Source organism: Eublepharis macularius, chromosome 7 (assembly GCF_028583425.1).
Source record: "Eublepharis macularius isolate TG4126 chromosome 7, MPM_Emac_v1.0, whole genome shotgun sequence".
Classification (NCBI taxonomy): Eukaryota; Metazoa; Chordata; class Lepidosauria; order Squamata; family Eublepharidae; genus Eublepharis; species Eublepharis macularius.
Genome location: NC_072796.1, coordinates 42,934,718 through 42,949,557, shown reverse-complemented (window position 1 = coordinate 42,949,557; position 14,840 = coordinate 42,934,718). Strand labels below are relative to the sequence as shown.

At 42.2% G+C, this 14,840-nt stretch overlaps 1 protein-coding gene across 2 annotated transcripts in view; it reads left to right on the top strand.

The window, feature by feature from the left end:
- The window catches only part of LY86 (lymphocyte antigen 86), a 42,525-nt gene that overhangs the window by 12,070 nt on the left and 15,615 nt on the right, over positions 1-14,840 (top strand). For both annotated transcript variants that reach the window (XM_054984326.1, XM_054984325.1), the window contains exons 2-4: positions 2,775-2,861; positions 6,201-6,329; positions 11,932-11,984. In XM_054984326.1, coding sequence (XP_054840301.1) covers positions 2,775-2,861; positions 6,201-6,329; positions 11,932-11,984 — 269 coding nt within the window. The remainder of the gene's footprint in view (positions 1-2,774; positions 2,862-6,200; positions 6,330-11,931; positions 11,985-14,840) is intronic.

Here is a 14,840-nt window from a genome sequence, read left to right as displayed (position 1 = left end):
CAAAGGCAAGGTGCTATCTGGGAAAATGCCTGTCTACCTAAATATAACAGAGAGAGAGAATTCTCCGTCCAGATATTTGTTGATTTACTTAATTTATACCCCTTCTTTCAGACCCAAGAATACACCATGCAGGTGTGTATCATTGTACGGGAAATTCTCCTTTTGGGAGAGCCATGTGTGTTTTTGAAATGACTGGCTGAAGTGGGTGAAAGAATGAGAAGTAAAAGATGTTTAAATGTTGAATTCTTAAGGGAATAACTGTAACAGGGAGAGGGAGTCTTGGAAGATATCAGTGCTGTCCTCAGCAGTGGGAATAACAAGAAGTTCAAGATTTAAGAACAGTAGTATCCTGCTTTCTTCTGTGGGAGTAAAAAGAAAGGCAAACATTCCAACTCTGAGAATTCAGGATGTGTTCATTTACAGTCAGAGAAAGACAACTACACAGGTGAATCAACAGGCAAGTTCTTATGCCAGCAAACTGTGCTTCTCTTTCTGTCTGAGGTGTGTTCCACACCACTAGAACATGCAGTTGCCATGGCATCACCTGGAGTTAGTCCCAGAACCTGGTTTCAAAAACAGTGAACCTAAAATGCCTGAAATCGTACAGAAGGAAGTGCCATTTAGCATGCGTAGAGTGATCTTCTGGAACCATTTTAGGAATCACCACCAGCAATTATACAGCTGGGCACAGCACAGAAGGTCATGCAATGCAACTTTCAAGCTGTCTCGAGTGTCAATAGTACTTAATTTAGAAATTATGTATTATGTGTGACAAATTGGTTGCCCCAAGCAAAACTTGCAGGATACATTTGAAGGTGCAAGGATTCTCTCAAACGGTGTACAATTTAGCGTCAATCACATACTGCTGGATGGACTTGCTTAGGTTCAATTTGCCATCCTGTGGTCCCTGATATCACCATATCTAAGCACAACATACCTGTTGCTGTGCAACCATACCCCCACTGTAGACAGGAAACTAATCCACACTTCAAAGCGTGAAACGGCTTGACTGCTGTCATACACGGATACATTGTAGAGGATGTTCTCTGACCTTCATTATGCAAGACACACACACACAAAAGAGAAGTGAAACACATTCTCATGCAGGAGTCAAATTATCTTAATCCACAACTCATAGAACAGTTGAAAAGAGGAAGGGAAACTAAATTATAGAAAAGTTGAAAACAATGAAGTTCCTTTGGAGTAGGAAATAAAACTTGCAACAGTTTTTGAAAACACGATTGCAAAATAAGAATTGAGGAAATAGAAGTCAGTTCCCTCTGACCCAAGCAAAATTATTAAACAGTGCTCCATTGTTAAAAAGTGCTCAAAAATTATCTACGATATCTGAAACCCAGACATGCTATGGGGACATGATGGGTGTCGCTAACCTTTGTCTCCTCTAGAATCTCAGAGTCCTCAGTAATATGTGGCATGATGTGGTATCTTCCCATTAGCATTTTCCCACCCCCTGATAAACGGTAACCAATGATGAGAGAGGAGAGTGAGAAGATGCTAACACAATGACATATCATACATTTTTTTAAAAAAATTACATATCACCATGGAAATACAACAGAAGTTTCAGGAGAAGAAAATGTTCATGCATGTTCCCTTGACATGTAGTTTGAACATCGTATGTTTCTTACTTTATGTGTAAAAAATCAGCAATTCTGATTAGCTTGCTAAATGAATAGCAGAAAAGTGCTGTGTTTGTTTCTTAATTATTTTCTTTCCATGTTGTAAGTGGTTGGGAATGTAACAAGCTTGACCAGAGATTTATGCAGTAGAGAATGTATGCACTTTACTGTAGGTTTGCGTATTGATTTGATGCCATTATGTTCCTCTGTGTGTTGAACCTCATCATCCATGTGAGAAGGGGAATGTCATCGTGATTTTTAGCAAAATGTCAAGGACCACAAAAAATTTAGACTGGCATATTTTAAGGGAGCCTGTTGCTAAAAATAGATCTCATATCCCCCTGTGTACCACCCAGAGAAAGAGAAGCCAGGATATGCGCATGCAGCACCACCCTATATGAGAACCTGATGATGTACTTTACAGAAGCAATCCAATGGGGCTTATCTCCGGTGTATGGTTGCAGCCTACAATATACATCTTAAAAGCAAATACAGGAAAAATTACATTTTTTTATCTTCAGCAGAAATAAAAGGCCTGAATAGTTTGTGCATATACATACTGGAAACAGAAATACAAGAAATGGTGGCAGAGAGAGGGCAGCTTCCAGTTTCAGCATTATTCATCCCATAAGACAGCCCCGATCTTCAAATACCAGAGGAACAATGAAAAATTCTGTCTTTCCCCATACCATTAGTTTTTAAATTGTGGTTTTAGGACTGGCAGTAGTCTTTGGGGCATTCCTGACAGTTAAGGGAAATGTGGAAGTACTGAAGATTCCTTATAAGTTTTTAATATATGCTGTAATATGGCAATGTAATATGGTTTACATTTCAAATTTTAAAATAAAAAATCACTTTAATCTGCAGCAGTGTGAATTCTGTACATTCTGAAAATTTCCCCTTTTCCACACTGCATAATTGGACCAGGGCCACAGGAATCTGGAAATCAAAACAGTAATCCTCAATACAACAATGTTTAAGAACCAGTTTTCTTCATATTTAATCCAGACTGGCAAAAGGATATTTTCTGGTAACTTGTAACAAACCTGACATGAGTCCGTTTATTTATAAAGTCTCCACAGTACTGGAAGTGAAATTGATTATCTATGAATTGTATATTGCCTTATTTCACAGATCCATTGCAAGACTTTGCCTTTACACTTGACAGTTGTTCTGGACTGACCACAGGAAGTGTTAACATCAGAGCCGCAACAGTTTTAAGTAAGTATAAAATATTTTTAAGTAAGTATAAAATATTTTACTACCATAAAACACAAAACGTCATTACATATGTGCAGGTGTTACTGTTAAATGATTTGATTAAAATTAAGAGATATAATGCTCAACTGTGGACGATTTACCTCAGAAAAAAGACCACAGATTGATACTTGGACCTCTATAGCTAACTTAGGTAACTTGGATGGTTAAAACTGGTTCACATTATGTTTATCATCACCTGCTGACTGACACATTTAGTGATGACTGATGTGTGAAAGATCAAACACTACAGGCGGGATTTCCATATTACCTCAGCCACACTCTTCAATATAATCTACACCTGCAGCAAAGTGACATGAATGAGCATAGCAGCAGAAGATGTGGTTGTACCACTTCAGGGCTGTCGTTGAAAGGGGGTCACATTTTTAACACTCTCTCACAATAAACATTCTATGCCAGTATTAGAAAACTAGCAGAACACACCTTTCTTCTCTTGACAATTTTATCAGTATTCAAAAATGGCATCTCTTGTGCAGCCTGAGACGGAAGAGCGTGTGTAGTATTCTGCGGAAACGGAACTTGCAAGACTTTGTTCCTGCTCAAGGGTTGGGGGGAGTCACTCAGCCTTCCCAGATCTCCTGCCCAACCCAGCCCCTCTCCCTCCACTCCCAGTATCTCATTCTCTCTCTGGGTAACTTTCACTGCCACCAGACAGACAACTTCCAGGGCATTTTCTTCCTCAAGGCTAGCACTTAGGAATCCCCTGCTATGTTGTTGCTGAAAGGTTCTGCATCTTCCCTGCTTCTTTCTCTGGTTGCTATGGGATCATGCCTAGATGTTCTAAGGGAGTAGAATTAACACTGCTTCTCCTTGTTTCGTCCCTTTTGGTTAACACAGATTGAACTGGGTATATTAGGATCACAGATTTCAGACTGGCCATATTCAAAATAAAATATAATAAGAAAATTAAAAGAGCACACTGCATATGTAGACACAACAGATTGAACAAGGACAAAAGAATAGGGAACAAAACTGCAGTCCTCTGACCCTAACTTTAACATATCTTAAATGATGGGAAATTAGGATAGGATAGTAATTCTTGGAACTGCAAGTATTTAGAAAGCCTCCACTACCTCATTCCAGTATGTTGGGACTCTCCTTTTGTGATCTCAGCCACATATACTCCAAATGGAGTCCAGGTTAATATGGAGATTTATAGTGCAATTCTAAAAAGAGCTACTCCAGGTTAAACCCATTGAGATCAGTGGGCTTAGACTGGAGTTTAGGATTGCATTGTTAGAGTAGCTTGCAGTCAAAATAGCAAAACGGCAAAGATAACTTCTTCCTTGTGCTGAGAAGGTTTCTATAGTTTTTCCTTCTGCCACTCCCTTTTAAAAATATTTGTTTATTTATTTATTTATTATATTTATATTCTGCTTTCCCTGCAATGCAGGTTCATAGCAGATTACATCAAGGTATAAAAACAGATAGCATAATGAAAACAATTTCAATTTATAAAACGCAAGGGCACTCACCTTGTCCCCCCCAGCAACCAAAACCCATAGGGTAGGTGGCAAACTGACATATATTATGCAAACTAGGGGGGCAATGTCCCCCTCCTGGCAGTAGGCCGGTCAAAAAAGGGGGGTCCTCCCACCTCAACCACCGTACGCCTGGCAGAATATCTCTGTATTACAGACCTGGTGAAAAGATAGTAAATCTTTCCCAACTGTTTTTCTTTTACTGTCCCAAAAGGAAGGTTTGTTGTTTCCCTTTGGCTTCTCACATTCTGTAGCTTTAGGCATGACTTTGAGTAAGGTATGATATTGCCCATTGTCCTTTCCTGGCTACAACCATTGGCATTTCTATGACACTGGATGACTTCAACTTTGGGAGTCATATGCTCATTCCTTCCTGCTAGCCAGCAAAGGTCACTTTATAACCTCTGAGTCTGTGCAGAGTACAGACTCACCAGAGAGAAGGGAGAAGATGGCTTGAAAGTCCCATTTCCCCACAAGTATAACAGAGTCCTTATATCAGCAGAGCCATTATTAAAAAGTCCATAATAATGCAACATGGCACATGAACATGGAAACCTAAATTTATTGCCCCAAGAATCAACAATATAAAGTAGTGGTCAGGCAACATCCCCTACATGCTTTCTCCAGTCCCTTCCTCTCTCATCAGAATAAGCAGCAATATCAACCACACATAAGGGAGTTGTGGGGAGGCGGAAGAAACATGAGAGAACAAGGAAAATTGATTCCCAAGTAACAAGTGTGTCCTCCTTGAGGGATTGTTGGCCTGAAGCAGGTATTACTCTGTTGGATCAGCAAACGCAAAAGCCAACTCACTATTTATACCAGGCCTGGCAAGTTCATAGGCTGCATAATATCACTAATTCCAGGGGTCGACACTGTATACCCCAATTTCCTTCAGCACTTGAAGATACTCTAAAGATTCTCTGACTCAGGATAAGCTACAAAGTTTTGATTGACTGATCATTGTTGCATAGCGTTTGCTATTTGGGATTTATGACTGTGTATTAGAAAACTGACATCATAACCTTACATTTCACGTGCAGGAGAAATACAAAGAAACTTAGGGCTAAAACCGCCTAATAAATTTGGTATAGGCACCAATAGCTGCTCCTTAATAATGTGCTGAGGACCAGAGTGTTAGATTTCAATTCTGTTATCTCTGAGGTTCCTTAACTCAATCCAAATTTGATCTATCTAATGCTATCCCCTATTGTCTGATATAAGCAATAACAATAGCTAAGAAACGAAAAAGGTTCAAGTAGTAATGCTCTTTCTCCCACTTTCCTCTCCCTCCATTTCCTCTTCCCTTTTTGTCCGTAGTTAAATTCACAGGTCTAGCAAAGTTTTTATTCTACTTATTTTACCATCCCTCGGCCAACCAGTTTCCAAGGTTGACCTATCAGAATCTATCAGGCTTCACAATTAAGCCCTAATTTCCGACTTGTTATGCCAGGTTCCAACTTCCTCTGTCCTCAGGCTGCCACTTTTTGGTCCAAGCCAGCCCATCCTGGAGCCCAGTATTTTTGAGATCAAATGATTGCAAGTATAGGTGCCTCTGGACTTGTAGCAATGAAATTCATTTAATAAACCTATCTGAATCCCAAGTCCCTCACCAGACCCTCTCTAAATTTGGGGACAATATGGTTTTTTGTATTCAAGAACATTCAGAGAAGATAAAGCACATCATAGTAAACAAAGAGCAGGATCTTTCTCCTCCTTTTTTAAAGAAAGCAAGCGTAGTGATACTGCCTCGATTTCCATGCAGTTGCTTGTGACAACTCACATTCTGCTCTCTCTATAGGGCACAGCATCAGAGAACTATTTGTAACTGTGAATCTTTTCTTCAATGGCAAAAGCATCCCAATTTTCTCTAGACAACTTTGTGAACAGAATCATCCAAACTTGAGTTTCTGTGGAAAGAAGAAAGGAGGTAATTATTTTTCTACATACTCAGCTACTGGATGTAGTAAGCAGGGAGAACTTAAGAGTGTATCAAATAAATATACTATTCTAATATTTTAGTTTTTTTAACACAGCAAGTTCTTTCCATTTTAAAGTCTATGTTTTGCATACAGCACTTGGCTAGTATTCTCTTAATAACCAAAGGAAAAATCTGTTTACAACAAGTCCAAGGGTGAAAGGAAGAGGGGGAGTTCAACAACACTACCTCTAGAATTCATTGCTCACTAAAACAAAAATTCTACAAGCAGAAAGCCCTGGATATGCAACAGAAATAAATGATGTAGATGCCAGACTCAGTATAATGCAGCTCAGTATAATGATATGAAAGACATCCGCTGAAAAACCTGGAGAGCTGCTGCCAGTCAGAGTAGACCACACCGAACATGATAGACCAATTGTCAGACTCAGAGTCGAACCACGATACGAATTACACGAGACTGAGCGAGTGTCAGGAGTCCTGTCTTACCTCAAACGCCCGTGTCCAGCATTCTGTCGATGAGCACGTGTTCTGGTCCAAGCACGCATTCAAAATTTTCTGCTCCAGTGTAGTCACGATCAGTAAGTCGGCAATGCAGAGCGTCCTTATTTCCTATATCTTCCACTTCCTATCTGTGCAAAGTGGAGATGCATGATGGGATATCTTGGAGGTACACGGAGAAAACCCGTGCTACCGCGAACATGGGTTCAATGGAGGTGCAGTCCTGGCGGGTTCGATGGAGATGCAGTCCTGGAGCGTGTAATTGAAAACAACGTTGGAACACGTGTAAGTAAGTTTTCGTGTCATTCGCATGTAATTTGTATCGTGTGGTCCAGCTCTCAGTATAATGCAGCTTCTTGTCTTCATATAGGCAGTTTTATAATTTTTATGATTCTGTAGAATATTAGCCATAAAATCCAGGACAGAAAGTCATCCTTAACAGTCTCATTCAAAGCAGAGTTATACCTTCTAAGTCCAGTGAAGTCTCCTTAGGACGGACTGTTTTTCTTATTTTCAGGTGTGGCTCAATAAGAGATTGCAGCTAGTACAGCTCCATGACCTCCACAGCAGGTTCCTCAAGTGACCAAATTCTCAATATTTGGTTGTTTTCAACCTTTTACTGTCTTCTAGCAAGGCTGTTGTTAATTAATTTATTAAAGCTGCAATCCTCTCCTCATAAGATCCACTAGATTCAAAGGAGCTAAATGTTTGGGTTCAGGTAGTCAGCTTGTCTTGGTGACATTTTTCTATATTTCACAGAAGACAGCAACAGTGTTTTAATTTATGATGGCTTTTGATTGCAGGCAGAACCAAGCTTTAGACTTGAGGAGACTTTCTTTAAAGCCTATCAGCTAGATTTCAGTTGTTCTCTGAGGAACTCTCACATGGAGATGAGGACATTCATTTCTGGTGAACATACATTCAAAAGGAAAGTTCACCAAGCAAAGATGACAATGAAAACAAGAACATTAACTTCACTATGTCAAAAATTACCACACTAATCTGGTACCTTAGAATGATCATGGACGCAGAGAGAAGGAAAAAACACAGCTTGTAGAGGCCCAGCTACATAACTATCAATCCTGTATAAAAACACCTAAACATTTATGCCGGAATGCACAGATACTTGGGAATAATCTATAAGAAATAAAGCACATGTAGAAATAAGGCACAACACTTAGAAAAGAATCAAATGATAACTTGCTAGCTAATCTTTCTTTACATACTCTACATGCCACTTCCTGGGAATTGATTTCAAATTGGGCATCTTGACACAGCCTGGCAGGGGCTGTTCTCAGTATCAGAATCTTCTTGACACAGAACTACCACAACAGCCATATTGATGGACTGCAGCATAGGAGTTCCTTCCCTCAGTCAACCAGAAGTTAGGGTACAAAGTTTCCATCAAAGCCAATTCTTGATCTATCACTGCAAAAACTGGGATGAAAGGAGTGGAGCCCACCCAAAGGGGAAACGATAAGTAATCTCTCAAGGTACTTTGACAGCTTAGCCAAATGGTGAAATTCAGACTGGGATTCCCTGTTCAATTGAACTTCACATCTGTCCCTCCCTTCCTGGAATGTAGCTTGAGGGTTCAACTGTCCTATTCCAGCCAGATTAGCCTATATTGTTCTAGAAGCACATTTATTCTTTTCTAACAGTCATGATTGACTGGTATTACTTCTATTGGTAACTAGCTGCTACCCTTTGGTAGCACCAATAAACATGTTCTGTGACACAGATAATACAGGAGTTAAAGATCCTTCTCCAGAGCTGAGATACGGAAGACAAAAGAGAAGAGATTTTGTACACACAAGACGTAAAAACAGGAACAGACTGCACTTGGTGGACATGGCTGATTGCTGTCCAGCAGTCTGTTATCAGTACATCCATTTTTCCTGCACACATGAAGGCTCACAAAGAGCATGCAACAAATGAAAAATGCACATCCCTTGATAGGAAAGGAGAAGTAACACACAAAGGCCCTTAGCTTTTTCTTTGTACAACTGGAGCTCAGTCAGACGTATAATAATTAATTAACTTACCATACATTGCTGTGAGTTTCATGACTGTGCAACAGTTCATCTACTAAGATGGCCTCTGGGGAATTACCAGTACATTTTTACATGGCACAGAGATAGCTCACAGAATAATAGACAAAAGCTGCCAGAGCAACCAATCATGCAAATTATGGAAGCCAGACTGATGGAAAAATTAAATTCCAAGACACTTTCAATTGTATATTGAATTAAAGAAAAGAAAATAAAGGCACCCATAGATCCTACTGGAAGGCTGTCTTAGTCTGATGAAGTGCTTAATAAGAACCTGTAGAAAATACATTATAGAAAACTCGAGTCCATCCCAGGCACAACACAAACTGCTGCTTACATATTAAATCACAAAGCCAAATCCTTCTGGGGGTTTGCAAGTCCTTAATCTTAGTAAGGCAGGAAAATTGTTTTCTCTAACCGAAGTATATTATGATATAAAGCCATAGCTGATTGCATTAGATAATACCATATATCTTCATATAGACCCAGTTCCCATATTCCAATGAGCTCTTACCACTATGTTTTGAACAGCCACTTTCTCTTTAACAAGATGAGAAGAAGGGACAGTAACTGCATTTTGAAAGTATTTTTCATTATTTTTAAAGTATTTTTCATCCTGTGCTTAATGATTTGTATTGTGTATTTTTATAGAAAGTTTCGATTTTTTGTATTTATTACAGGGTTTCCCTTGGCAGAGGAGTGTCAGGGCTCCGCTACATGTAACACACCAGGGTCCTCTCCTGATTTTGGCCCACAGATGTGTTCTGGGGGGGGTTGCTGCTGAAACTTAGTTCTCAGGTATATGCGAGCTCAATTTGGACTGGGACCACAGCATGCAATGAGAAGGAGCTTAAGCCTTCCCACTTGCACCACTGTCCTTGTTGGGGAAACTTTCAAGTAGCTCTATACATTAGATTCCCTAGTGGGGCAAACAGCAGTTACCGGGGCCATTTTAGGTGGGAGAAATTGTGCAGTTGGGAAGGGTCCCTCACCTCACACTCCACACAGGGCTGGCCCGCCCATTAAGGCCGGCTCAGCAGCCACCTCAGGGCGCTAAGGCGCCGGAGAGGCACCAGCCCGGGGGCAGGGGCGCGTGCCACAGAGCTGCTGCCGCCAGCAGCCAGTAGCGTGTACTGGCGGCAGCAGTGTGGGGCAGCTGAGCAGGCAGCTTCCCCTTCAGTCGCTCTGCGGGCCAGGTGCAGCCGGCAGCCAGGGCGGCCAGCTGCGCCTAGCCCACAAAGCGACCAAATGGGAGGGCTGGAAGGCCCCCCCTTGCGCACACCCAGCCCTGCATGATGACATCATCACACAGTGACATCATCACGCAGTCCAGCGCGTGCGCACGTGCAGAGGCAGCCCTTAAGCTGCCTCAGGTGCCGGCAACGCCACAGTCCAGGTGCTGGCAATGCCACAGTCCAGATCTGAATTGCACCCCACGCATCTGAGGAATCAGTTTCAACAGGGAACTCTGACGCTACATCTGCTGACTTGGTCCAGACCCAGAAACGGTGCAACATGTAGTTAGACCCCAAGTCTGTCTGAGGCCTTTATAGGTATTTCAGAATATAATATAAGATTCCTGTTGGATCAGACCAAGGGTTCATTTATTCTGGCGCTGTGTTTCCAATTTGGTCAATCAAGTACCTCTGGGAAGTTCACAAACACAGCTTGAAAGCATGTTGTGGGTGTCCACACCTGGTATTCAGAGGTACACTGTGCCTCTACCTTGTTGTTAGCACACCCAGTCCAAATGACTTGATCATGATGATAGATAATTTTGATCATCTCAAGGTTGAATTATTGCAGTGCATTGTGTGAGGGGCTGGGTTTGAAGATTGCTAGAAAGTTTGGTTTTTTTTCAAAATGCATAGGCTTATTTAACTACAGGACAGAACCGAAGGCAGCACATCAAACCTATGCTGATACATCCCTATTGGCTCCCATTTAGTCTTTCAATCTGAAGTGCTGGTCTTAATCTCACTAAAGGTGCCTTAATAAGAGCCATGACACCTGCCAATATGTTTTTTTGCCCCCACTTGCTTCTTGAGACTTGAGAATACAATTCAATCAATATATCTCCAAAGAGCGCAGGGTCCTCCTTCCCTATGTTATCCACACAACAACCCTTTGAGGCTTAGCAGCATAGCAGAGCGTCTCTTGCACAAGATAAGCCTCATAGCACAGAGAATATGAACCTGGAAGTCCCAGAGCCTAGTCCAGCACTCTAACCCACCACTTCATAATACTGGTTGCCGTGTATTCAAAGGAACTTGAATGGAACGGAATTTTACGCAGAATTGATTTCAGTGGATGACTCTGCAGAGGGCTGCATGTTTCGTCAGCTGTGGTGCTGTTTTAAATAAATGAAAGACACATTTTAATTATTAATTATAGTACCGGTTCTACTGAAATTTTGTTGGTGCATTAATGGAAATTTTGCAAGCCACCCATTTTCAGGCCATGTGGCAGGGTAGGAATGCAACATATAAAAAACAAACAAAACAAACCAGTTGCCAATTTTTAAAAAAATAAAAGCTTCCAGATTGCAGTGCGAGACTGGCCATCTGCAATAGATATATTTGCTCCTGTTGATTATTCTTTAAATGGTAACCAGCTTAATGTCCATTTTAACAACACTTTTCTCTTTTAAACTTGGCAGATCTTTTCAAACTAGCCAAGATGGGTATAGTACTTAGAGGAGCTTCGGTATTGGAAGTGCCAGGCCTCAGGGAAAAGAGAAATGCAATTGACAGGGCTCAGCTAAAGCCCAACAGCACTGTTGATTGCTAAAGCCACATTGATACTGATATTTACTGAAGTAGCTAATTGAAATAGCTCCACAAGAAACAAATACCTGGAAATTAGGATGGTGCAACAAGACATTTAACTGACCATTTTAAAAGAACAATATTGATTTCTCTGTTCAGTCCAATATACATGATTTGTTCATTTTTATCATGGATATTGCGTGTAGAGTCAGTGCACTGTTTAGCTACCACATGTGACCTTCTTAACTCATCAGTGATCCATTTGTTTTGCAGAACATGTCTACTACGAAGGGCCTGTTTCATTCAGAAGCTACGATATCCCCCACGTATGTTCTTTGTTCACTCTCTGAAACACAAATACTAACCAGGGAAAGCCATCACCAGCAGTACTGTGATAAGTTAATGTAACTCAGAAACCTAGACATATTTAAGAGGGCTATGCCTGTTGTAACCTTATTTAGTAGCTGCACTATATTAATAGCTGTAATGAGTAATATCTTGTGCTCCTGAACACAGCATGATGTAGGCTTGCCATTCCCTCACCAGGGGTGGGGGATCCCTTGCTCCCACCTCCCCTCCCTCCACCCTCACTTACCTGGCCAGTGGGGGGTATGTCCCCTGGAGGCGCTCCCCCAGCAGAACAGCACAGCTCTGGGCACGCTCTGGGCACAGCTCTGCGGCATGCTCCTTTGCCCTGCAGGAAGTGATGTCATCACGCCAGCCGGGAGAGAGGGGAAAAATAGGCAGTAGGAGCCAGCGTCCCAATCTCCTGCTGGGAAAGTGAGGGGACCTGGCAACCCTAGCATGCTTCATCTATCACTTGACCCAAGCTGAATATATGAACTGCTTGAGGTGACTGGACCACTCTACCACAGTCAATGCATTATCAGTCATGGCTCATTCATAAATGAAAGCCATCACTTTTGGCTATGATCACCAAGTGATGAATGTGTACAGGGCTTTTTTCTGGGGAAAGAGGTGGTGGAACTCAGTGGTAGAACTCAGGACTGCATAATGACGTCCCTTTGGGTCAGCTAGAACAAAGGGGGAGTTTTTTTCAAGTTTAAATCGCCCTCGGTGAAAATGGTCACATGGCCAGTGGCCCTGCCCCCTGATCTCCGGACAGAGGGGAGTATAGATTGCCCTCCACGCCACTATACTTCTCTCTGTCTGGAGATCAGGGGGCAGGGCCACCAGCCATGTGACCATTTTCAAGAGGTGCCGGAACTCTGTTCCACTGCGTTCCTGCTGAAAAAAATTCCTGAATATGTGAACTAGCCTTAAAATAACTACCTCAGAAATGAACTTAGTAGATATCAAAACCCTGTTTCTTTTGTACCATTGGCAATAACAGCTGATATTTAGGGCAATCCGAAGATGCATGCCAAGTCTTTTATGTTGTCATTGTTGACCCCCATTGGCAGATAGCTCACAGGAGTTTAAACCAGGCCCCATCAAAGCAAAAGGAGCCACCTTACAAAAGAAATGTATTTTTTAAAGAGATGTAACATTACAGCTAATTACCTTTAGAAATGATTGCCTGTCTGGAATTGCAGTCTGGCTCCAATTCATTGTGAAAGGCAAGAGTCTTACTAACAAAGAGGAGATTGGTTCCAGAAACTTTCCATTTTCAAACTAAAAGGTAAAAAGATGAGAACTTTCCTCCGAATATTTTTTTTTTTTTATATAGCTACAAAACACTACACAAAACTATCACAAGGAAAGGGGAGAGGAAAGGGACAAAGGGGGGGGGGTGGAAAAAGAAAAGGGGAGGAATGAACTACAAACACTAAACACTACACTTCAATGTTTCCCTTCATACTGTCATAATACAAAAATAGCTCCATAAAATAATGATGGAGTGGTTAATCATACAGAGAATAAACATTTCAAATTCTGGTTAAACTTTCCTCCCCCTTCTAGGTCCCGGACGCAATTCTCTCTGTGCAACTGCTGTTGCGATGCTCTCCTCCCCCCCCCCCTCCGGCTCCTCCTTTTCTTCGTTCTTGGTGCAGCAGAGTTCTGGGTTTTTATTCTCAAAATCCTTTAGTTGATCTTCTGATAATATCTTATAGGCCTGATCTTTATATCTGAACCATATTCCTTCCGGGAATAACCATTTGTACTTTATTCCATGGTCCCTCAGAAGTGCTGCAAACTTTTTATATTTAAAACGCCGTTTCCGGACTAGAAATGGAACGTCCTTCAAAATCTTGACTTTCAAACCCATAAAGTCCAAATCCGCATTGTATGAGTTATATAGGATGGTGTCCCGAATCTTTTTAGATGAAAAGTCAATAATGATCTCACGAGGCAACTGTCGCTTTGTTGCATATTTTGAAGAAGCCCGACGGACCTCCAAAATGGCGCTTTTAACCTCTTCTTTAGTCGTCCTCGCGGGTGTCGCCAGTAATTCCGAGACCAAATCCCCCAGATCCTCATTTTCCTCCTCTTTCACGTTTTGGAGACGCAAAATTGTCTGCGTTCGTTCCACCTGTAGCCCGATCAGCTGGTTCTCCACCAACTTCAGCTCCTTTTTTGTAGCCTTCACAAGTGACGCACTTTCCAGAGCAGACTTTTCTGCCCCCCCCCGCTGCTGCCTTAATGGTTTTCACCTCGCTTTCAATTAAGCCCACCCTTTGATCAGTTTCGTTCAGCTTGTCAACAAAGGGTTTTATAGCTTCCACCACCGCCCTGCGTACCAACTCTTCGAGCGACTCCCCCTTCTGCAAGGTAGCCGAGATTGACTTACCGAGAGCGGGACTTTGCCTCTTTGCTGCCATTTGGGGGGGGGGGCGCCAACAAAATTCTGGAACTCAACGAAGGGGAAGAGCAAGTCTTCTTCAGATCAACCTCTCCTTCACAAACGCTTGTAGAACAGAAGGGATTCGCTTGTTTACAGGCTTCCGCCTGTTTCTTTTACTTGCCGTTTCTCGTTGCCCGGCGGCACTCGAGGCGCCGCGCACATCTGCCGGCCTCCATAGGGACAAACGGGCAATTCCCCCCCCCGCATTGATTTCGGGGAGTTCTTCCCGCCGCGTCCCGGACCCTGGCTCCCTCCCTGGGAGTCCTGGGGGCTAATCCTTGCGGGTCAGCCGCCCGGTCAGGGTGCCCGGTCGTTTCCTCCCGGACCAGCCGAGAGGAGCGTCCGGCATGGCTGAGAAAACGAAACCGAATCCGAA